The 26,895-nt window shown below is 34.0% G+C and overlaps 1 protein-coding gene across 1 annotated transcript; it reads right to left on the reverse strand.

Annotated features, from left to right (window-relative positions):
* Positions 1-2,645: 2,645 nt before the first annotated feature.
* On the reverse strand, positions 2,646-22,331 carry LOC101259236 (asparagine synthetase [glutamine-hydrolyzing] 2). The gene is made up of 14 exons (XM_004237343.4): positions 22,095-22,331; positions 16,053-16,191; positions 14,959-15,054; positions 14,629-14,770; positions 8,223-8,318; positions 7,153-7,247; positions 6,045-6,206; positions 5,158-5,238; positions 4,838-5,059; positions 4,587-4,721; positions 3,768-3,848; positions 3,375-3,461; positions 3,172-3,279; positions 2,646-3,003 (listed from the first exon to the last, which is right to left on the reverse strand). The coding sequence occupies exons 1-14, from the start codon at positions 22,172-22,174 to the stop codon at positions 2,848-2,850; spliced, it is 1,680 nt and encodes a 559-aa protein (XP_004237391.1). The 5' UTR covers positions 22,175-22,331; the 3' UTR covers positions 2,646-2,847.
* Between the last annotated feature and the right edge of the window lie 4,564 nt (positions 22,332-26,895).

Below are 26,895 nucleotides of genomic sequence, written 5' to 3' on the forward strand. Positions count from 1 at the left end.
GTATAATTCTTTGACCTTTTTCTCTGCAATATTTGAAGTAAAATGTTTGTAAATTGTATAATTAAGTGTATAACACGAAGATATAGATTTTTGCATGTGTATATACAATTTTCTCTCGCTTTATACAAAACAGAAACATAATTATACACTTCTGTGTATAAAGCGAGAGAGGCGAGCGAGAATGGAGAGTGGCGAGCGAGATTTCTGGGAGAGAGGCGCTGGCAAATTTTAGCTAACGTTTGCTATGGAGCACAATTAAATCAAACCCTAACTATTCCATTTATTTTAGGTTGTTAGTTTGCTATTATATACAATTTTCCCAATTTGAAATCAATAATGTTTGAGTATTGATTCTATAAGAATATCTTCAATTATTTGGTATCTTCTTAGATATTTCAAGCTTAAACTAATTAAATTTATCGAATAATTAAATTTTAAAAGACGTAATCTTAACTTTAAATGTGATCTAAAGTGTAACGATCACTTCTTTCGAGTTTTTGGCCAAAATCATTTTTAAACTATACCTCAGACTCAAACTACATCCTTAAAGTATCATTCTTACCATGAAACATCCTTAAAGTATTTTAAAGTTAATAATTTTCATCCTTCTACTTGAATTTATCATAAAACTAATTGATATATCCTACAAAATTTAAGTTGTCCCTTCCTAATTATTATTCTTAGATATGCCAAGAATATTATCCTGAACTTTTTCGTAATTGACTTAAGAATTATGTAAAATCTTTTAATTTGACCTTTTTTTTTTTTTTTCATTTTTCATGTAATTTTAATTAAAAAATATTATTAGTTTAGATATGTTTCTTCTTAATTGAATATGCTAGAAACGACATTTGTTGGAGACTTCCGCTTCTAATAATGTAGAATGAAACTCAAATACGATACATAATCAATATTTAGTCACTTTAATATTAGATTGACCCAAAAATCTATTAATTTAATTGGTTAAGAAAAAGGTAAAATAATTAATCTCCAACTTTTTTTCGTTACGAAAAAGGCAAATCATATACGCTCACACCTTCCAATCATTTTTAGGTTCCATAAGCAACTGTGTTTGAGATTTTTTTATGTTTTTCAAGAACTTCTTATAGAAAGTAATGAAATTATTTTGTTGAAAGTCACGTTAACTGCTCATGTTTTCGTAAGATCCATTAATGTTTGGACATATCTAACAAAAGGATGAAAGTTGTTTACTTACAAATACTTAAAGGATGTATTTTGCTAAAAATGATACTTTACAGATGTAGTTTAAATTTGGGATATAGTTAAAGGATGTTTTCTGTTAAAACTGATTCTTTAAAGATGTAGTATGAGTTTATAGTATAGTTGAAGGATGTTTTAGAAATATTATACAAAATAAAAAAAATAATACTCTATTTGGCATATACTCAATTAGACGAAATCGTAACCCTATTATTAAATACTTCTACAATAATTTTGATAAATATGTGCAATAACAGGGCTAATTGAAAAAGTTTTTTAAAAAAACTATAATGCGTAAGAACTTATCTAAACACTTGTAATATTTATGTGACATACAATAATTTATATATATTTATTCATATCTTACGAAATATACAACAAATATTATATTGTCAAATGAAGAAGAAAAAATTAATTATCGAATTACAATTAACTACTATGTATTTTAAAAAGTTATGAAGAAAAATGTTATAAGGAACTAGAGGAGTATTCCCCGTGTATACAGCATAGTTTATAGCTGAAAAAATATGGGAATCAGAGCCATTTCTTTGTTATTGGTGATTGATTGTAGAGGAAAAATCAAAATGGGTTATTGCTTTAAAACTAAAATGTAAACTATGATCTCTTAATGTTATAGTTATAGTAGATCCTCATATTTTTCAAAAGTCAATTTTTTCATATTTTTCAAAAGTCATTTTTTTGTTTGGTTATAGTAGATTCTCATATTTTTCAAATTTGATTGTAAAACTATCCTTGCTTACTTTAGATATTTTTGCATGAAAATATGATTGAAATGGTTGAATTTCAACTATTTTTATATTTAAAACTAAAATGATTGCTTAGCGTTCAGTTACGGTAGATTTTCATATTTTTCAAAAGATAATTCATATTTTTCAAAAGTCATTTTTTGTTGAAATTTCACTATGCATTTGATTATAAACTTTAGGTATTTTTGCATGAAATATGATTGAATTTCAACTACAAGTATAAGTATATGTATTTGCAATAAATTTTAAAGCGTTGAAGAATAAATTAAGGACCAATAAAATATAAAGAAATATAATTTTATTGATGAAATAAATGTAGATACAAATTTGTTAATCCCTTATTATTCTCTTTAACTTCCACAAATTATTACAGGAAAAATGCACTCATCATAAAAAAGGATTTATAAGAAATACAGTGTTTTTCAAAATTAACTTACTATATGATTCATTTTTTTTCATTTAACTTGGTTACAGAATCTCTAAATAACGGTTTCCAGAGAGACTCTATGTGTATACTTTCTATCCATTCTATTCTATTGAGGTTATACATCAAGAGGAATTTATTATAGTTTAGACTATTTCAAGTACCAAAAATCCTGTGTATTTGAGCATGAGATTGGATATGCTTTCTTTGAGATCTGATAGTAGTTATGGTGATTTATGACATTGAATCATGATGAATTTGCTTTCATGTCATGAATAACACATATTCGTCATATTTCTTCTCAAGTAGAATAAACTTTGGTAATTGTAAAACCAGAAGCAAAGAATTCAAACTCGTAAAAGAAGTCAAATGTGGAACAAGTCAGGTTTTTGAATGAAGATATACAATCAAACAGCTACTACAGCTTTATCAACTTCATAGTTCTTTAACCTCATAAGCAGCTTCATGAACACCGAGAGCAGCTCGACCGGATGGATCTAGATTCTTGGACCAAGCGGCATCCCATTCTACTGCTTTTGCAGTGCTGCAGGCCACACTTGGACCACCAGGAACAGTTTCTCTTGCAGCAGCCTGCTCCAAAGAACAATTAAAATTATGATATTACCCCTTAATCAACAAATACCAAGATAGAAGCAATCTTGTTAATGGCTCAAGTAATATTGAAAAGAAAATATTATTTGGGAGAAAGTATCATAAACTGTACATGAATAATAAAGAAAAGAGACATGAAAGACCCACCTTGGGGAAATATCGCTCGAAAATAGTTCTATAGTAGTACCCTTCCTTGGTTGTGGGTGTGTTATGAGGGTAAACAAAACTTGCATTCGCTAACATAGAATCAGAAACCTGGACCAAATGTACAATATGTGTTCAGCATTACCACAAAAGGAAGGAAGAAGGATTGGAAAAAGAGCGAAGAGAAAAGGAACAAAAAAGCTCACTTGACTGTTTGCGTGATCCTTCAAGCCATCAATCCAACTGTAGCCAACTCCATCACTGAACTGTTCCTTCTGCCTATACAAAATATGCTAAAAAAGAAAACAGAGGAGACTCAACAACTTGATCATAATGTCTTTTTATTGTCATTTATGGCTTTGAACTGATATATATATATATATATAGGTCTTACACATGCATGAGTAAGTTGGGATTTTTGAACATATGATACCCTTGTATGTGACACATACAATACACATCTGTGCACAATTACACAACGTATTTGGGTTTTGCTTGCTTCTTTATTTTTTGTTTTAACAAGGAGTCTGCTTGCCTATTTATTATGCAAATGAATAAAAAATTTTGAATTTGGATCTTATAGAAGAAAACTAACAAACCTTTGGCAGATAAGGATTCTGATCATCGTCAAAAGCATTACGTACAACCCACTTTTCTATTCTTCCGAGGTCAGGTCGGATCTGTAATGTTTCAAGAAAGAATTTTCAGTATATAATAGTCACTGTACAGAGATATATTAAATTGTAGGATCATACTAGATGTAAAGATGAAATCAGCAACATTATAATGAGGTTATGTGTATGAAGCTATATTGTATCCCATACATCAGATCCGTTCAAGTAACACTGGACTTCTAATAAGGAGATAAATACTTGAATGTACATTCCATTTGTTGCCTGGCAGAATTCTCTAGACCTAACATAAGTCGCAGCAAGCTTGAGTTTAGAAATAACTTCAGAAACCTCAAAGAGCGAAATAAATTAAATCATGCTCCAGAAATGTGCTCATCTATTTATAAACACAGGAAAGTCAACACAACATAAACTCATGATAAAACAAGATTGAACTTGTCTCTATGAAGAATGGTTCAGTCAACTTGTGTGCACCTCAACTAATCCACCAAGTACTTGCAACTTCTCAGTAGCTCATTTACTAGGTAACTCTGCATCAAGGCTTAAACATATGAGAAAAATTACATAACATTTTTTTTCTTGAGATTTGAACCCTGGTCTACCACGACGTTGAAGACTGTTTTTCTACATAACTTGCAGTAATCTTTTGACATTTTTTTATGTAAGATGTCATTTTATTGTTCCTTGAAGGAAGAACAGGATTTATCTTTCTTTCTTGGTCTTTGTTAATCTAGATTTAATGGTTGGGTGAAGGTGGGTTAGAGATTTAAGAGGGGAAGCAATTACCATTTTCCATTCCGGATCAATGTTCATTGCAATATTGATGAATTCTTTATCCAAGAAAGGTACACGAGCTTCAACACCCCAAGCTGAAGTAGATTTATTGGCCCTCAAGCAATCATAAAGATGAAGTGCTTTAATCTGGATTAACATCAAAGCATCCATCAGAGCTAGAAATAGTTCAAAGATAATTCTAATAGAAATGCAGTTACTTCCAATAAAGCCTGAATGAATGCAAAATTGATAATGTGATCCACCTTTCTACAAGTTTCTTGGTGAAACTCCTCTTTGTTGGGTGCCTTGTGGAAATATAAATAACCACCAAAAATTTCATCAGAACCTTCACCTGATAAAACCATTTTCACACCCAATGACTTTATCTTCCGAGACATGAGAAACATTGGTGTACTGGCTCTGATAGTGGTCACATCATATGTTTCAACATGATATATGACTTCCTCTAAGGCATCAATTCCTTCCTGACATAGCAATGCAAACAAGTATATAGTTAATTTGACTTAAGTGGTTATGCTCCGGAAAAGGAAATCAGCTTTGGTACGTCATTAGGAAAAGCTACCTGCACTGTAAAGTGAAACTCATGGTGACGAGTTCCAATGTAGTCTGCCACCTCTCTGGCAGCTTTCAGATCAGGAGAACCCTAAAGTCAAAGAAAAGTCAACCTAAATTACAATGACACAGCAAATTATAAACAAAAGAAAAGAAACAATGCACTACAAAGATGGATAAAGTACTCATCTCAGAAATCCACCAATCACACCAATAGGCTTCCTAAAAACACTCTGAATCTTGTGTGTGATTATGGACAATAACAGACCTACTGAATAAGGTACACTAAACGGTTTTACGTACACTTACTGCCAAATTTGGCCTCATGAGAAGTGTTGAAAGCGTTTAGCACAGGTAATCAAAGTGCAGCAACAAGAAATTTCGAACAGATGTATATTTAGTTAAGAGAAATGACTGTGATCAGTTCTGATTATCATTTGAAGTTACTCACACTGGGAAGATTCCAAGATCCCGCATATACAAGATAGTAGCACATTTTCAGGACCAATGATGAAAGAAATAAGCAAGTTAATAGTACCAAACCTTGCAACTGGAGTTAAATTTCAGTTCTCCAAAAGTAAGCAAGACATGAAAAAAAGAGAGATATAACTGCAACAAGAGATATAAACTAAAAGAAGAAAATAAAAGGCAGGATTGAGTAAGGTCATATCAGAATTAACCACGATATCAAAAGGAAATCGACAAATCCTAATGGTAAGATTCATTCCTGAGAAGGTAATTGGTATCTTATATAGAAAATTTCCATTTTGCTACTACTTCGCAAATCCTATGTATGAAACATGTAAAAGGGACAGTGATCATGGTCCAGAACCTCTATGTGATAATTCAGTTGACAATTTCTAAAACAGAGCATGTTCACTAAGGAAGCATCATCACCTTCAAGCCTACGCAAAACGTATGCAACTGGGATCCCCATTGTCGACCGGCATCTGTATCAGCCAAATAGCGGCTAGCCACTGCAGCAACAAGTGAAGAATCCAGTCCGCCAGAGAGAAGCACACCAAATGGTACATCCGTCATGAGTCTCTTAACTACAGCCTGCATAAAGTAAATGTGCAGAATAAGATTAGCATTTAATGTGGGCATCAACCACGTGTTTCTGCATTGTAAAGTTCATCTCTCAACAATGGGATTTCTTTTTCAGTATCTGGGCCTAAGTGGGCTAAAAATTACTCTACAGTTCCTTCAAGGTTAGCACAGAAAGGATATTCACAAGGCTTCATACCATCTCTGAAACAGTTCCAACAACCTTTTAGTGGATTTGGCTGGAAAGAAACAAGAAATATTTTGGAAACAAAGAAGAATCCTCACCAAAAATTAAAGGTCGCTGTATATCTTAGCTTAGATTTTGGTGCAACATGGCCATAATAGCTGTAAATGATATCTTGGCTGATTTTGTTAAGCACATTACGCAGCTTGTAATGGCTTTCTATTTTTTATTTTAACTGCTCCTAGCATTCTCTTTTTGCTATTTACTAATGAAAGCTACAAATTACGATTAGAAAGAATAGCATTTCATGCACTAAATCAGTAGTAACAGACAGATAGTGGAGACTGGGTACATAAAAAGGGAAAATCCCAGGAAAAGCTATTGACACATTTTATGCAAAGTTGTAAAATTTGCATTTGAAGGTCGAAGGATATGATAATGACTGAGACCAAAAATCATGCACACTCCACAGTTCACATCCATCAACAAGTTGCTTTGATATTTTATCATTTTCTTTGGACAAACACAGGCTTTATTTAGTAGGGAGAAGTACTACAAACAAGAGGACAATCAAAATGACAGCTACATCAAGGATATCTTCTCTCCAATCAGTCAAGGGAATATGTGTCCTGAAAGAGTCCAAGACAACGTTCAAAATAGAACAAAGTGAAAGGTGCTTACTTTTAAAGTTTAGAGGGCTATGTCAAATACATGTCCGGGGAGTATGTCATGGTTGAGCCACAATTTTTTATGCAACATCTAGAAAAAACTGACCTTCTCAAAAGCCTTCCGTAAGACAAGGGGATCATATGGAGTAGAAGGAATGGTTTCCGAAAACCATGGTGGGTTGTACCATCTTCTAAGTCCTCCTGCACATAATTTATTTAAGAGATAGAATGAATAGTTCTTGAAAGCAAAGGATGACTTTGATAACAATGATGATTTTGAATATTTCCTTCACACCAAAAACCGTGGTTCACTTTTTATCCATGCAAAACTAAAATTGGTGAGTACTCCCATCATTTCATTATATACGACTTCTTTTCATTTTACATGACGGTATGGATCGGACATAGAGTTTAAGATGTTAATATGGCCAGAATATTATATCAATACTGGTAGAGTAAATATGATGAAAGTTGAAACGGTTGCAATTCTTCAAGGATTAGTGTATGTATAATATTAGTAACAGAATATTCTCAAACTTCTACACTGTACAAAATAAAGAAGTCATAGAAATACTACTTTATTTGGCTTTTATCTACGGGCTCCTCTAGTTTAAGAACCCAATAGCTCCTACTTATTGAGGTTCTTATTTTAACGTAAACACTGCAAACACATAAAAAGGGACCATTAGTAACATTATATTACACTTGCCATTTTCTTTTAATCCATAGAGGGGTTTCGAAAGTAAAATAAATCTGCTTGGCTAGTACACAAGTACAAAACAAAAGGATTCATGTCAATTAATATTACTAAAAGTACATCCAGCATCCCAAAAGACTCCTCAAGATTGAAGCTGCATTCCTAAAAGCAATTCTTTTATTTTTTTATAATTGTGATAACCAGGCTTTGTGTGCACCTCGACTACTTTTCACAGGGTACTTGCTACCTCCTAACAACACGGGTACATGGTACTCTCTACACCAAGGCTTGGATAGATGGGAGGAAATCACCTAGAAGCAATTTTGCGCAACAATAACATGTAGATCTCACTCTTTTGGTTGATCAATAGATAAATAATTACACCAGCATTATGAGATTTAAGACTGTTTTCAACGGGATCCAAAAAATGAAATAAATAGGTCAAGATGAATGAAATACAGGCTCAGAGATGAGCATACCATTTTTGCTTGAATAAATATGACCGGGAAGGAAGCTAACAAATCGTTCACAATCATCACTTAAGGCTTTCATCTCCGAGGAAAACCATATGGATCCTGCATAAAAGTAATAGTTATTTCAAGTCATTGATTGCATATGCATATGCAAAGTTGTTTAAAATTTGAACATGTGCAGTCTATATACATGATCCAATGGAAACTTTTGTTATTTTCTCTATATGCAGAAAGAGCTGAAAGCAAATTGTGGAAAGATAAAATTATGGACATGGGAAATAATGTGAATGTACATAAACACTAACAAGGGTTGTGGTGGAGTGGTAAGTACTCCTTCATACTTAACCAAGAGGTCTCAGGTTCGAGTCCCCTTAGGTACGGAGTCGCCTTTGTTAGGGAGTGTTTTACTCCACAATGTGGGACTTCCCGATCCGAATCCGGATTTAGTCGGGCTCCAAAGTGGATACCATACACCGGATGGGAAACAAAAAAAAAGTGAATTTACATAAACAATTGTTTGACTGACTACTTAAAACAACTCGAATTGAAACAAACATGGCTGTCAACTTCAATGTGTAAAGTTCCAAGTCAAAGAGCTACATTCTACCTAATGTTTCTCCCCAATGTGGGACTTCCCAGCCCGAATCCGGATTTAGTCCGGCTTCAATGTGGGTACCGGACACCGGATGGGGAACAAAAAAAAAGTCAATGCACATAAACAGTTGTTTTAACTGACTACTGAACAAATCGAATTGAAGCAAACATGGCTGTCAACTTCAATGTGTAAGGTTCCAAATCAAAGAGCTACATTCTACCAAATGTTTCTCCTTTTCCTTTGAAGTGAAATACGTAACACTAAAAAAACATTTTGTTTTCTACTTAAGGCATTCAGAAGCGGCTCAGAACCAGCTGGGCTTTTGCAATCCATATAAATACAAATTGTAGTCCAATGCATACATGGGCTGAGCACATATATAGATGGAATGTACTAGTGTCTCTCACCAGATAGATGTACCACATATAGTCATATACATTGTAAAGTATTTTTAAAAGCATTCAGGTTTACGAGAGTTATTTCTGTGCAATTTATGGTTTTCCCTTATCAACAACATTTGTAAGCAGAAAATATCATCACTATTAAATCTGTCCTACGTTTCTGTCTTCCTAAGGTGCTCAGTTAAGCTGATGTCGAAGCTAGGCAAGAAAGTTTCATTCCAGCATAGCCCATGAATCCACAATCCAATTGGAACTGCCACACACCCTTACATGCTTATCATGATCGTGTAGTAGTCCCTCCAGCATTTCTAGGTAGTGTTTCTAACTGCATATACAGGATGTGCTATTGGTAGATCTCTTTCCCCTCTGACTCCACTACTACCCCATAATTTGCTCATAAGCTAAAAATGATATCAAAACCTTCTATTCCAACACCTTTATCCCTTTGTTTCCAAGCCTTGCCTTCCCAAACCTGTTATGCTATCCCTCTAGTCCTGGTCTATTCTTGTCACTCAAATATATTTCCGTCATATCCATCACATAAAATGTCTATGAACTAAGCAGAAGTACTTGAGCTCCTGGTGTTCCCCAAACACAGCTCTCCCTTCATCAAAACCTGATCCATATATACCAGCTCCTGTTTGGTTCTGTTGATACCTCTAACTCTATTGAGAGAACCTCCTTTGATTGAGTAGGAGATTGTTCTTCTACCTTTATCAGCAAGAATGGAAAATCTTTTGAGCTAAAAAAACTGATGGGGTTCTCATGTTGTCAACTAGATAACCCTTTTGATTTGTATTTTTCATTATTTTCACTTGTCTCGCTAACTGTAAAATGGTTGAGAACCCTTGGCATGTCAGAAGAAGAACTTTCCAGCCTCTTTTCTATTATTTCTTTTATCGGTAAGCTAAAGATATACAAATGGAGTAAATCCAAACACCAAGAAGGTGATTGGACTGTACAAAAATGAGATATCCCTACACAAAAACAAAAGAAGGGGATTATCGTGGTCTCTAGGTCCTTCTGCAGAGTGCAATGAAATCTCTCATTCTGTGAATGTCGTGTACATCATGAAATTTGCACCATAAAACCATCATATACAAGCAATTGTTTTTCAGCTCTTGTGCATTTGATGGTGTTGAAGAGTGTGATCATTTCATCTGTAATGGGCATCAAAGCTGGAATTTGAGTTTTAGAAGATTACTAAATGGTTAAGAAGTGGATAGAGTTGCTGAATCATTAAAGTCAACTGTATCAGGTGCAAGGCTTCACAGATTATGAAGATTCCTTGGTATGGAAAGGGTCAAGTGTGAGGATGTTAACAGTTAAATCAGCCTACAAGATTCTGATGGGCAATAGACAGGATGACAGAAGATGACCCTAGAAACAGATCTGTAAGATGAATGCACCTTCTAAGGTGCTATGTTTTGTATGGCTAGAGGCCAGACAAGTCCGTTTGACTCATGAAAATTTAAGGAGGGGTTACCGGCTGAGTTCCAGGTGCTGTCTATGTGAAAGGGAGGCTGAAGATAATACACATTTATTCCTACAGTACAGTGTTATTACTTCTCAATTATGGCACGTGTTCCTGAGTATTGTTAAGATGAATTGGATTATGCCAAAGGTATCAGTTGACCTTTTGAGATTCTTGGGGTGGAGTAGTTGGTGGTGTTAGTCAAAAGAAATGATTCCAGCATGCATATGGTGGACAGTCTGGAAGGAAAGGAACTTCATGTGTTTTGAGGACAAAAGGAACTCTATCCAGATAAATGAAAATTTAGCTTTTTCTTTTTTGGTGTAAATGAAGTCCTGTAAATGATAGTGACTCCATACTGATATCATAGAATGCCTATAAGTTTTGTTGTAGGGGATTTCATATTTTGATATCCTAGAAAACGTATTATGTTTTCCTTTACCAGCTCTAACTTTGAAATGTAACCATTATTAAAAATAGTTTCATTTCATCTAAAAACTTAAGCTATTAGAAAGAGCACACTTATATGAAGCTAATTATATTCTCAACAATCATGTGAAGACCTGATTCTTTTCATTGTCCAAACGAGACAACGAGTGGCAGTGAGAATCAAACCCAGGACTTCTGCTTGCTTTGATACCATGTTGAACAGTTGAAGAGTGATCATCTCATCTAAATGTTTAAGTTGTAAGAGAGAGCATAGTATCATTTACATAATTATATTCTTAACAGTTTTTACACTTGAAACAACTAGAATTTATTTCTCTTTTTTACTTTGAAAATTAAAAGATAAGCCCAGGAATGAGCTTCAAGGTAAGCACTAATCTTCTCTTTTTCGTCATTCTCTCTCCTCCGACCTTTTCACCCGACGTCCAAAACCTTTTTCCAACATGACCCGTTCATTTTTTCTTTCCTCAAAACCCTCCCAACATCGCCCAAAATCTCTGAAAACGACTCTCTCCTCGAAACCATTGCAGTCTTTCTTCTTCAAACTTGTTCGTTTTTATAGAAGCATCTAAGATCATCCTTTGAGCCTTTCTATTTCTGATAGCCACTCAAACAAGCTCAAAATCCCTCTAACATTGTTGAATCCTTGTGTATTCTTTTGTTTATAATACAAGTTACCTTTCTCAAAAAAAAATTCTCTCTCTCTCCCTGTGGAAAGGATGGAGAACAAAATCTTTTTCAGATTAGGGGAAAGTCCTATGACTTGACTGATACTAACCTAGCCTCAGATTCTTGGTTTGAATGGGCGGAGCGTGTGAGGTTATACATGACAAGAATAAAATGAGTAGAGTTTCTCTAGTGTAGCTCTGCAGAAGACTCAAAGAAGCATCAGAATTCAAAAGGAAATCTTTCAAAATTTGGAGATGCAGAAATTTAACTACCCTCATTTATTGCTCTTCTTGAAGTACAATAAATATGGTACATTTGTGTCTGTTATTACAGTTAAATGTGATTACCTACCATACAAGCACACCTTGGCACAACTTTTTTGCCATGTGGTATCTTACATAAGAAAGATGCTAGCATTTGTGAGAAGATTCTAGAACCATGGGGAGTCTCTTGGAAAGGCTCAAGATTCTTATGGAATATCAAGGAAGAATTCTAGAAAGGCCTTAGAATATTCTAGGCATGTAGAAAGTTCTAGTGAAGGTGACATACTTGTAACTATGAAAGGACTTGTGTGGTAATTATTAATTGCATATAAGCCCTAAATGAGTAGTATAAATAGAGGGATATTTCATTAGTAAAATCATCAAGCAAAAATCAATCAAGTTTCCTACAATACAATTCCCACTTGCAATTCTCTTGTGTTCTCTCTACCACTCTCTTAGCTATTCCTAGCTTCTTAGACTGACTTGGCATAGCAACATTGTGAGCAAGTTGTCAAGTGTCGCATGTGTGCTTAGTTGAAGACTAAGGACGTGACAGTGTAGAATCAAAGCTAGGTTCCAACTAAGGGAATGGCGAACAACGAAAAAATCAATGTTGCTAACACCCAACCCCATGCAATGTCACCCAAGATTCCGATGACACGAAAGGTAATAACAAAAGGAGGAATGTTGCCAACATAAACCAAGAGGTGCCACTCGAGGTAGAGTTGAATAAAGGGCTTACATCCCAAGAACTGGTGAGCGGGATGATGTGGAGGTCCTATCCAAGGAGGCCACGCTCAATAAGGAGTGGGTTACAAAGGTTAATGCAGGGATAGACGCAGTTGAGATATTTGGCCAATGCTTAGGGAAGATAGAAGACACTCTAACACTTTGTTTAGATCAGTGTTACCCATTGTTTAATAATGTATTGTATTGTATCGTACTCTATTGTACTGTATTGTATGGTAGATACAATGTTTGGCTAGATTGTATTGTTTTTTTTTGTTTAGTAACATTTTAATTGTTTAGTTTGATTGTATCGCACTGTATTGTAATTTATAAATTTACTTAAATCCTTAATTATTCTAGGGTAGGCGGTTTTACTAGATTTAAATAATTAAGGTAAAAGGTAAAATAGTATTTTGAAATATTATGTTAAGATATAATTGAACAAAGAAATTAAGTAACAATGGGAACACATCAAATCGGTTGTTCCATTAAATAGGGGTTCTCATTGTTACATAACAACGAAATTTAGCAATATAGTACAATACGTTTTAAGTAACAATCAAAACAAACATTGTAGGTAGGGCATACTCTTGAAAACATCGAGAGGATTCGAGATGACTTGGATGGGCGTATAAAGACCAAGATGATGCAGACCTTTGCTACCTTAGAGTGCAAACTCATGGATCAATGCCATGAAGGCAAAGATGGAGGCACTCGAAGAGCAGATCGTGTTGGCGACTGGGACAGCCAAATACGCTATAGTGAAGAGTGGGACTAAGATCGAGGCTCCCAAGCCACCAATGTTCAAAAGGGCTTGTGATGCACAAAGTAGAGAACTTTTTTGACACTTGGAGAACTATCTCTACCCTGGAAAGACGAGGGATGACAAAGCCAAGATCAACACCATTGTGCTATACCCAAGGCTGGCATGCTATGGTGTAGACGAGAAGTGTTGATGCTGAGAGAGGCTTGTGCACTATTAGCACGTTGGATCAAGTTGAAAATCACGTTCAAGAATCCACTACAAATATCACAATTCAAGAAACAAGTCCATGGCAACATGGATGGCCAAGAAACCTATCGTACTCACCACTCAAATCCTTTTCTTACCCCTCAGCTTTAGATAACCCGTCCTGAATGTGCAACAATCAATGAGTAGGCAGCCCTTTTTCATCTATAGCACTGCCCTTAAAGAATACAATCTGTTTTCAGCTATGTGACAATTGGAAAAGGAATAAGGTGTCTCCCAAGCTCAAAAACTTCAGCCAAAAAAAACTTCTTAGCCTATAGTTTCTAAATCGAATACCACACCTATTGATCCCTTTGAATTGACATATCTTAATCAATTTTTCTCTTCTATGTTTCTCCAAATCAAACATGTCCCTAAACCAGATTTATGTCACTAAAATTTCCCATCAAGTAATTAAGCCGGCAACACTGTTGTCTTCTTATAAGACTTCAAAAACAAACAATATCTAGCTAGCCATTTCTCTTATAAATGATGGGCGGATTTTATTAGTCGTACCTCACATCATTGTATAGCTAGGCTTAAGTAAATGTTACTGTGAATGATGTATGTGTTGTTCGCTGGAGTAATAGACTAGCTGAAGCTTGAGTTATACTAGCAAATTTAGATGTTCTTGTTACGGTGTTGATCACCAAGAACTACTGAACTACATATATGATAGGGTCCTATTATACATCATTTGCTTGTGAGACAGTATCTATCAGAATTATAGCAGGTAAAATCACAAGTAAACAACAAAGGGAGTTCACATAACGTTTATCATAAGGGTAATATGCCAAAAAATAATTATACTAAAAAGCAACATACCATCAAGACCCCACCCCATATAAAGGGGTGTAATGCCAATGGCATCCCGAGCAGCGATGAAACTTTTATCCCGGGTATCAAGAAGAACAAAAGAGAACATCCCATCCAACATGTCAACGAAGTTTTCTCCATATTCTTCATACTGCCAGAGGTATATCCCACAGTACATACACAATAAGAAAGAAATTATGGCAGGAAACCTTATTTTCTTACTAGAATTCATTTTTTCTCTATTGATGAAAACTTTGAGTGCTGGTGTTTTGAAATCGTTCTACCAGCAAAAACTGAGAAGTCAGTACATTCCACTAAATACATTCTTGAAGTACTTACAAGATGGGCAATAACTTCACAATCACTTTCAGTTCGAAACTGATGGGACTTCAGTTTCTCCCGTAATTCCTTATGGTTGTAGATCTCTCCATTTACCTAAAACCGAAAGGAGCAGATATCAATCTTATGGAAGAAACATTTATCAAAATCAAGCTATGGGAGAAGGTCACAGTAGCCCAGCAAAGAAGGCTCCTGAAATGTGTGAATAATAGCTTTTAGCTATTTGACAAGAGAAGCTTATCTAGAACATCAAAAATAAAAAGAACGCATCAGTGTCATAGTAATACTCATACCACCATTGCACTTTATCATATGGTCACAACAAATGACAGAATTGTATGTTCTGTAAGTTTTTTTGGCTACACATTTATCTTTTGAATTTCAACCCAAAAAATGAAATCATATATATCATTCCTTTATCCAAACCCAAATGATATCATTGGATCTACAAAGATCAAACCATCAACATTTGACTTACGTTGCGTAGAAAAGTTGTACTACTATGTGACCCACAGATCTTTCAATAAACTGAGAGTAAATACAAATAACGGTAGACTCTCTATGTTCATCTAGTCAATCGCCTGGTTACTTATCACATATTGATGCAAGTCTACAAATCTGACAAGATAATTAGTGGACGATGTCCAATAGTAAGTTGGGGTTCATTAGTTAGTTACAATTCTGTTATAACATTCAGTTGGGAATTGTAAGTAGCAGTTGATTTTAGTTATGGAATATATCCATATATACCATGTAAAGGATTACAGTTGAGATAATACATTTCTCCTTCTTCTAATATATCTCGGCTCCAAGCCCTGAATTAGTCTCTCAGTTCTTTGAGTTCAAAGCTCCTAGAATTGTTCTTAACTGATGTTTAATTGACTGCCATTGTGCACCACATAATCCGCTAAAGTGAAGAACCAAAAGTTTCTTCACAAATCCTTTATTTCTAAGTTCCTGTGTTCACTGTAAAGTAGAGAAACTTTACCCTACAAGAAAAGCTTGTACTATAGAAAATCAAAAGACAAACTGTCCACAGACCATTTACTGTTGTGGTATTGAAGTATATAAGTATATAGTAAATATTTTCCTACCGCAACAACAATGGTCTTGTCCTCATTATACAACGGTTGATCTCCTGAAGTTGGGTCTACTATTGCCAATCGTTGATGAGCAAGGTAACAGTCCTCATGGCTATGCAGTCCACTCCAGTCAGGTCCTCTATGGCGCAACCTACAATTAACATCATATAAAAGAAAAATTAGGAAGATTTCATGTAATAAGAATCATGTCTACTGCTACGTAGAATATGAGACAGTAGTAATAATGATTACTGCTTATCATAATCTAAAGCAAAGCCCAGAGAATTAGATTCAGAGCCCAACACAAGATCAATTAAAAGAGGCAAAGATAGGCAACTTATAGAATTAGAATTGGGAGTTGAAAATGTGATACTAAAGACGCTGTGGGACAGTATTAGCACCACGGGCACAAAGCATGTCCCCACCCAAAAGGCAACAGCTCTGTGCACGAAGCATGTCCTGACAAGCAGTTACTTTTAACGGAAAACCACAGAGATAATAGGAGATAATGGTCAGCAATTCTTAAAAGGGAAAGAACATGTGGCCAGTAAGTTGGAAAAGAAGCTGGTAAGGCCAAAAACTGAATGCTGGGAGATTTCCCCTTCTTTTCTTGGACAGAACAGAATTAGCCAGAACCAATTCTAAAAATTTCTTCAGGAAAGAAATTGTGGTTTACAGGAAGGAAAAGATGTCCCCGGGAAAAGAAACTAAATAGGCAGCATCAACTGGGTGCATGACTTATCAAACAAGATAATAGCAACTGATATTAAATAGAGGGGAATAAGAAGAGGGGTACAATGCTTTTTAGATGAAGAATCAAATGGAGAAGTGGCGACTGATGATGATGAAAACAGAAGCAAGAAAATAGCTGTTCAGAAGAAACTAGAAATTGCACAGCAAACAAAACATTAATACTGCAATGAAAATGGCCAACACTGCAAAACAGTACAGACGCAACTATGGGAAAAAGGATAATTTTAGGCTCAGGAAAACAGAAACTAAAGACTTTTGGGAGATCTCTAGGTATAACGTGGGGTCAGATGAAAAGAAGACAACTCAAAGTTGAAAAAAAATATGTAAAAGTACACAGATGACAGAATCATATAAACCCAAAGGTAAAAAATACTGCAAATACACATAAGGCACAAATAACTATGAGATATTTTGTTTGAAGTAGCATTGGGAACTTAGGCAGAGTCTTTAGTAGCAGGACTAATCTCATCCCAAGCCAAGTGATCATGGCATCTGCAAGCTTCAGAAAATAAAGATCTATTTTCGCAAGTTTATCATTAACCTGCCTGGCGATTTCCACATAGCATTTCTGAACAGTAAGTAGTAGACTCTTTGGACAGGTTCAATTGCTGGAAAGTGAATGGGTCGGGATGGTTAAACCCATAGTTTCGTAAAGTGAACCAGGTATTTAAAATTGGGGATGTGTTATTTGTTTCTAAGCTCGCCACGTGCTCATCCCTTAAAAATAAGGGTAAATCACTGTAAAAGTTTAATGTGAGGGGTATATTTGGATCTTAAGTATAACAGGAGTGGTATATTTGGACTGTAAGTATAACGGGAGGGACATATTTGGACCGTAAATATAACGGGCGGGGTATATTTGCACCGAAACTCAAACGAGGGGTATATTTAAACTATTTTTGATAGTACATGGGTGTATTTGGCCCTGATCTGTTTTCTATAAGATCATGATACTCTTGTGATGTATGATTCTTCAATAGAATGCTTGAACACCACCATTGGTACTCACTTTTTGTGATTCAGTGTTTGGACTGCATATCAATCAATCAGAGGAGGCCTTGCTATTTTCAGTCAAGTGACAAATGTTGATGTTTTGGGTTGTGATGTGGAAACTCTTCCTTCTACTTATTTGAACTCGGAAGCTAATCATATATCTTCCAAGATTTGACAAGGGGTACTTGTAAAAAGTCAGAAGAGGTTGGAAGATGGAAAAGTCAATACATTTAGGGTAATTAGTATCGCCTAACAGTGTACTAGGTCACTCCCCACGTATGTTATATCCTTATTCCCAATATATGTTAAAGTGGAGAAGTATTGGATATGTAATATGTTAAAAGAGATTTCCATTGACAGAGAAACAGTAAAAAAAGATTTTTTCACTTGGTCAAGTGGAGTACTTTAACATATAGCAAGAAGGAAGGTATCTTGGCATTACAAACTTGAGGCATTAATGATAATCAAATGATTATGCCATTATGGAGATTCTCTTTACAAGAGCAGTCACTTTGGAAGGCTGTCATCAGTGAACAGTATAAAGTAGAAGCTGTTGGACTACTAAACCAGTGACTTCCACTCATGGGGTGGGTTTATGGAAGAATATTAGAGCCCTTTGTGAGCAACATTGGGTTTAAATGGGGAATGAAAGCAAATTGTTTTTTGGGTAAACGAGTGGATAGGTCATGCTCCTTTTGAAGATCTATATCCACATTTCTTCAAACTCATTTGATGCCTGATTCAAGCTCGGGTGCTATCGGAGAACCTGATGGTTGGAACTTTAATTTCAGAAGATATTTGAATGATTGAGAATGGGGAGACTTGCAAAATTTTTGGGTTCTTGAGACTTTTCACGGGCTAGGCAATGGTCAAGAAGCTGATATGGAAATTACATAGTAAGGCCAGCATCACTGTTAACTCTTCCTATTCTCTTTCAAGTTATGATGGACAATAAGGTAATCTGTGATCCTGGCAACACATCTGGAAAAACAACGCTCCTTATAAGACTTCAAATGGCCTTGGAAGCAAATTTGGAGAGTCAAAGTGCCACAAATAATGGCATGCTTCACCTGGCTGCTAGCCAATGAAGCAGTTCTGACATTGAACAATGTGGCCAAGAGAGGTATATCTCTATGCAACAGATGCTCCTTCTGTTGTAAGGATACAGAGACAGTGAAACACCTCTTTCTACACTGCAATTTCACTGATCAACTGTGCCAGATTTTCCTTAATCTCAGAGGCATTTCCTGGACTATGCCTAGTAAGGTTGATGAGACTCTTTTCAGTTGGGAGGAGGTTGGAGTTGGGGCTACAAACAGAGAAAGATGGAGGATGATACCTGCTTGTATATGGTGGACTATATGGAGAGAGAGAAATGATTGATGTTTTAAAATAGGGACAACAACCTGCAGGAAGTCAAGCTTAAATGTATTTTGTTGTTCTGTTTTTGGTGTACAAATGTCTACTCCAATGAGACTGATTCAATCATAGATGGTTTAGGGTCCACCTAGTTCCTGGTTTAGCATTGGAAGGACTTTAATCTTTTAAGTGTCAAAGAAGTAGTTGGAAGTTGGAGTCTTAGAGAAGTTGATAGCCCCATCAAGAAGACCTGGCAGATGATTCCATCATGTTTTTTTGGTGTATTTGAAAGAAAGGAATCTCAGATGTTTTGATGGTATCTCAACTCCTATTAGCAGTTTGAAATCCTTTTGCCTTATTAGTCTCTTCCATTGGAGCAACTTATCCCCTGTAAATGATATATCACCCTTCTTGGATTTCATTAGCTCCCTCAATATGGCTTAGCGACCATCCTTTTGCTTGTGGTTGACTCCCTGATTATATAGGTGTTTTTGTTCCCAAGAGTTCGAGAGGTTTTCTTAACACACGAAACCCATCAAAGAAGAAGATCCAGTTGTGCTCTAATGCTACTAAGTGGAACATGTCTGAGAAGTATCAATCACCAATTTTTTCCATTTCCGTATTATGGCAGTTATTTCTCAATATGGTTGGGTGCAAGTGGATTATACCAAGCACACAAGTGGGTTATTGAATTGCTGGAACATTAGAGGAGGGAATTCCGGTCAGTGAAATGGTGACTAACTATTCCAGAATACATAACCAATTGCAAAAACACACAGTGAAATCCTATAAAAGGGGTCTAGGGAAGGTGGTGTGTACGAAGATTACCTTTACCTTGTGAAGGCAGAGAGGTTGTTGTTTCTGAGAGCCCCTCGGCTCAAGTAAAACAATTATAAGCAGGTAATATTCCAGTATATATATGTTAAACAATTAGGGGGTGAGAAACGCAATATGTTTTAAAGACAAAGGAAACTCTATTCAAAATATCAAAACGAATTGTTTACTTTTGTTTTATTTTTGTTGTAAATAATAATGAAGCTGTGATAAATCCTTAAAGGGGTGTTATTTTAATTTGTTGCAAATACTTTCAGCAGTACCTTCTTGGTGCTATATCGGTAATACATTAACCACTTTTCTCGAAAACAAAGAACAACCTTCTGCACCCAGCCACAGTAGAAAGAAAAAGAAAAAGAAATAGGCTACAATTGGCAAAAATCTTGTGCCATCAAGAGTATTCCAGATGATGTAGTTAAGGACCAAAATGCAACAGAATCCAATTGATTTAGCAGCACTATGCGATTACTAAATAATACTGCTACTAAGGAGGAGGAGATGAGGCTAGCCCCTACCTCTCCCACCTAAAGTGCAACAACTGTCAACTACTTACCATTTACCAATCTTTTATCCTAATCCTCGACGTCCATACTTCCTATCTAGGGCTATGTCCTCAATAAGCTGAAGTTGTGCCACGTTTTGTCTTATCACCTCCTTCTAGATCTTTTTCAGCCTACCTCTCCTTAACTCCTGGTGCAGCCAACCTCTCACACCTAATTGGCACATCAGCGCACGTCCTCTTTACATGCCCCGACTATCTCAATATTACTTCTCTCATCTTGTCCACCATGGAGGCCACTCCCACCTTGCCTCGCATAACATCGTTCCTAATCACATCTCTCCTCGTATGCCCACACATTCATCTGAGCATCCTCATCTCTTCTACATTCATCTGTTGAACATAAGCATTCTTAACTAGAGAGCACTTTACCCCATACAATGTAAATTTAAAATGTAAATTGTTAATTAAGTTAGCCTAGAAATTTTTAAACAAGTAGAGCATTTAAATCACACATAGGATGCGCAGGATATGACAACCATTAGTCAGGCCTCGTACCGCAATCACTCTCACTTGTTGCATCATACATTATCATAAGATATATCAAGCTACAACAACATAATGAAAAATTTTACTCCGTGTTTCAAGAGAAGAACCACATAAGGAGATCCAATGAATTCACAGCTTCAAAAAGTATGATGAAGTTAGATGGTGTGTCTACCCATCTCATATCGTACTCAAAAGGAGTACCTATACTATGCAAAGTCAGCATCAATTATACCACTGATTTCACATTAGTATTAAATTTTCGGCCACTAAGATGGTATCTTTACATGAATTTTCTTCATGATTGGAACAATGTACCTTGTGAGATTTTAAAAAAATTATATGACATGCATAAGATAAAGAATGGTGAAGTCCCTCTATACCCCTGCTCCTCCAAGTTCACTTCTTTTTAAGTATGAAGTTTCCAATAGCTATTAATAAGATGTTTAATCCAGACACATGGAAAAGATGGTTCATTTCCCCTTTGCTAATTGACATGTTAGCAGTTCTCAAGTATTGAAAAACATCCAGAAAAGCAGGAAGTGCTAAAAAAGTTAATTCCGATTACTCAATAATTTCCACAAGCACAAATTCCGCTTTTTATAGGACCAAAAATTCTTTCACAAAATAATTACTACATTATATTGTACTTTAGCTTTTCAAATCTCTCTCGTGCTTGAAAAACACCAAACTTTTAACAACAAGCATCAATAATGTAGTAGTAGTAAAAACATATCCTACCACCCCAAGATGGGGTTCAAACCCCATATTGTACATTTACCTTATCCAAAAAAAAACACCAAAAAATTTTCTTCCAGCAGTTAACTAAGTAGGAGCAGCGGATATGTCTTGCACAACATCTACATCAATAGTTAGCTGTTTTTCCAGGCATTAGTGTGCAACTTCCATTTTCAAAGATAATCAGATTCATTACCATACATTTGTGTGTAATTAGTTACAAACATAACAAAATCAAATCTAAGAACAAATCAACGAATAGCAAATCTAAAAACACTTACATACAATGTGGGAATCAAATAACAAAAATCGAATAACAGAAAAGGATAAACCTTCTTGATAGTTCGATTACTCTTGAACGCTTGGCATGAGAATTATCAGTGCAACCGAAAATTGCAAGTATTCCACACATTGTCCGCAATTTTTTTTTCTCGCTTCTTCTGAAATGAAGAAAAAGTGATTGCGGTTACTGGTTACAATGAAATGAAAAGATTTGTTTTATTTTTATAATGAATTTAAATTAATCAGAGCCGTTAATTCTCTAATCATTTTTCAAAGATTCCACCTTTAAATATAATTAGGGTTTAAGACATTGTTTAAGATTCTCCTTGGTGGGTCCCAATTTAGGAGTGCGGCGGCTCCGGACTTCTTTTTAACAAAATGATATTGCAAGTATTGTACTCTTTTTGTTTCGTAAAAGTGTACCGTGTTTTGATTTGGAACGAAGTTTAAAAAAAGAAAGATGATTTTTTTAATTTGGTGATTTTAAATTAAAGTTATGTTAAATATATTAAAATATCTTTTGATTTTATGGTCTTAAATATGTCAGGTGTAAAATTAAAATTAAAGTTAAAGTTTTGCTGAAAAAGCAAATGAGTCATTCTTTTTAAACGAAGAGAGTATAAGTTATTTCGGAATATATTGTTTTGGAAAAGTTATTTCACTATTAGGGGTGTTTGGCATGAAGAATATTATTTTCTCCGTCCACTTTTAGTTGTCATAGTTATTTCTAAAATTATTATTTTTCTTAATATATTTTTGTTAGCATGAAATTATATTTTTGCCCTTGGTCATCCTCCCACTTCACTCTTCTATATAATAGAAATATATATTAGGACGGAATAAATAATGCAAAGACCATCTAATACTTCCAAAGTCCAACCAAACATGAGATAAAATAATTATACACTTTATTTTAAGATTATTATATTTTATACCTCACACCAAACAATTCATAATACTAAATACTCTGTTTCAATTTGTCTGTATGATTTTGGCTTATTCCAAGTTTAAGAAACTTAATATTTTCTCTACTTCATATCAACTAACTGAATTATTGAGATTTTTTTTATAATTGAAAATAAGTGAGTTATTAAAAAGTCATCCGAAGAGTTGCGACTATTTTCATATATATATTTTTATTTAAAGAAGTTTTAAATTAATTTTTACTTTATCCATTTCAAAAAGAATTATCTATTTTCTTATTCGAAAAGAATGACTCTTTTTTTTTTGGAGGAAGGACACAAGCTGCAAGAGCATTTTGATATATTTGACGTAAATTTAGTTTAGGACTGCAAAATTAAAAAATCTTTTTATTTTCTTGAACTAATCCAAATCAAGCTAGGTCATTTATTTTTTAAATGGATGGTGTATTTTTTTTTTTTTAAAAAAAAAGTAGTTTGGAATCAAAAGGGTGTAGTGAAAAGTAACATTCAATTTATTTTCATAAATATTTTTCTTAAGGGGTGTGTCAATAATGCACTTAATATCGACCTCAAGGAGCAAAACTTTTATATTCGTGATCTTAAACTAAAATTATGTTTCATATATCAAAATGTTATTTAATTTGATTTAATGGTCAAATGAGTCCCCAACCTATTATCCGGTTTTCAAATACACACTTTTACATCACGGAAATCTTATTACCCTCTTAAACTATTTAAAATTGAAATTATTACCTCTCTAAACGTTTATGTGGCAAAGTGAATGTATTTCACTCTCTCAATGAGAGTGAAGATCAAAAATAAATGTTAAAACTTTATTTTTAATATTCTTTTCATTTTATTTTTTTTCTTTATTTGTTTTTGTTTCGTCTCTTTTCTTCTTCTTAGTTCTTATAACTTAGTAGAGCATCATTCATGATAGTTATCAATTTCACATCACCATCGAAAACACCATCATTACAATATTTATTAACATACCATAATTCTTAGATAGAAATCTCTTTTCTACTCTCCACACAATAAAAAAATTATTAAGTAAATTACTTTGCACCCATTTTTAAAATTAACTATTAGCAATTAAAACACTATTGAAATATCATTTTGAAGCTATTGTAATAAATTTTTTCAGTTAACAAAATTCATTCAAACAACTTAAATAATGTTGGGAATCTCTTAAAAATTAAAATTCTCAAAATATCCTCATCGAAAAAAAAACTTGGCCGATATTTTTTTAGGTCATTCCTGTTATTAAACCCCTGCCCTTGGAAAATAACACGAAGGGTTGTCATTCCTCTAATTATCACCATAATTTTTTTTTGCTTCTCAAGCTTTCTACTTGTGGCTCTATGTAAGATGAAATTGAAGGATAAGATGAAGAACAAGAAGAGGAAGAGAAAGAAATAAAAGGAAAAAAACATAATAAAATAAATAGTCAAAAAGGAGAAAAAAGTAAAAAAATATGTGTCAAACGTGTGAATTTCACTGATCAACATAAATACAATTGTGAATTTTAAGGGAGATAATAATTTCGATTTTAAATAATTCAAGGGGATAATAGGACTCCATATAAATGTATAGTTGAAAATTCGATAATAACTTGAGTGCTTATTTGATCATTTTATTCATTTAATTTTGCGATATTAACTCTTAATCGTGTCATGTAAAACTCTAGGACTAAAAGAAATGAAAAAAAAAATGTAGGACAACTAAATTAAAATAATGAAGTGTTTGTTTCCTGTTAATTTATTTGGCATATTTTAGTTTGTCTTTAAAAAATAGTTCTTATTCAAAATAATTTAGTTTTAATTTTAAATCACTTTTTTATTCAATGTTTTAAATAGATTTTATATCTATTCAAATATCATCAAATAACTGAATCGTAAGGGAGAATGTTGATTTAGGCACTAGCTCACTTCTAATTTTATTTTTAAGTTCAAATCACAATTTTATTTTTTTAAAAAATAGATTTTATGTTTATTCAAATATCATCAAATAATTGAGTCGAAAGGAGCATGTTGATTTAGACACTAGCTCACTTCCAATTTTAATATAATAATGTTTCTTTGGCCACTTATAAAGTGTGTATTGAACTTTTGGGAAGAAATATTAGATTTTGCTATATATTTGAAGAGATAACTTAAATAGTTTGAAAATATTGAATTTTGAAAGTGTCCTTTCGGCTACTTGTATGGATGTGTAACACATGCATGGCCAATTGTTTATTGGCCTACAAACAAATTTGACCTCTTTGCATTAATGGTATTGCCGAAGCTATCATGAATAGCTTTAGAATCCATAAGATGTTATTGTTTATTTCGTCCCTATAGGAGTCTGGTCATGTGATATTATATCACGATATGATATTGTCAGATGAAAATCAGCATTTGAATATATCATTTTATATTGATTTCATATCATGAGATGTGATATCATATTTTTCAAAAATCATGATATAAAATTATATGAGAATACCATATCATGATTTGAATTATTTTATTATAAAAGTTGATCCACAAGTTTATATTTTGTTAAAACAACTCCACATATATATTACTAACCATTTATATTACATGTAAATAAAATTTATGATCACATCCTTACTTTTTAAAATTTATTATTCTCACCGACATAAAATTTGTTATTTTCACTAGACAAAATACATAAATCTCCCTCGAACTTGTTCGCAAAACTCACTTTAGCAATATAACTTTATGGACGTTTAAATACCCCCTTAGAAAACTTTCAAGTGAATTAAATACCACCTTATATATATTATACCAGTTTCACAGTTGGGAGGTGATGGCGCCACAGTGACAACACGTCAATGCAATTATTAATTATGACCCCGCGAAGCACGGAAAAATTACCTAGTATATATATAAAAGAAAACCTTAAGCCCGCCTACGTGGCGCCACTAGAAATTAGGATTTCCTTTTAATTTATTACAAAAATTAGCCTTCTCATTTCGTGAAAAGTTATGACTTTAATGAAGAGTTGTGACTTTGATGAAAAGTTGTGACTTTATGAAAAGTTGTGACTCTTATGAAAAGTTGCGACTTTAATGAAGAGTTGCGACTTTTATGAAAAGTTGTGTCTTTATGAAAAGTTGCGACTTTGATGAATAGTTGTGACTTTTATGAAAAGTTGCAACTTTTATGAAAGGTTGTGAGCATTCCAAAGGGTTGCAACTTTTCCAAATAGTTGAAACCTTTCTGATGAAGCACAATAACCATTTTTTTACACTACCCTTTGTTGTCTATAAATAGAAGGATTTCCTCCCATTATAAAACTCCAAAAATTCTACTAGTATTTTTTTCCTTCTCCTTCTCCTCCTCCTCCTCCTCCTCATTCACAATTAAATATTTATGTACTTTGCTCATGTTGAATGACTCACTAAGACCATTGCTTATGTTACAAATCCTATTATGTCTTTTAACAATCATTAATTTATGCTTATGTTATTAAGGATAAATGGTAAAATGTAATAATTTTCATTTTCTTTCACATTATTAATGTTTGTTATTACGTAATCTTGCATGTAAGATAATTTAGTGTTTTAGTAATAATGTCGGATATACTTTAAGTAATATTTCATAAATTTTGTGATATTTAATTCCCGCGCAAAGTGTGAGTAGTTTTACTAGTGCTTTAATAAAAAAGCTCAACTCATAAGGAAAATACTGTATCGTTTTGCACGCCTTTTTCTTTCCTCTCTCAGTCTCGCTTAATTAGGTTTCATAATCATAGTTACTATAAACTATAGTTATAAAACCTAATTAAGTTTTAATATAATGGTTAATTATTCCAGATTAAGATCTCTTGGTGTGTGCATCACACCAAATCAGTCCCTCAAACGACCGAAGGGTATATTCGTCATTTTCCCCTAAATAAAAGAAAATTTAACAAGAAA

Source organism: Solanum lycopersicum, chromosome 4 (genome assembly GCF_036512215.1).
Source record: "Solanum lycopersicum chromosome 4, SLM_r2.1".
Lineage (NCBI taxonomy): Eukaryota > Viridiplantae > Streptophyta > Magnoliopsida > Solanales > Solanaceae > Solanum > Solanum lycopersicum.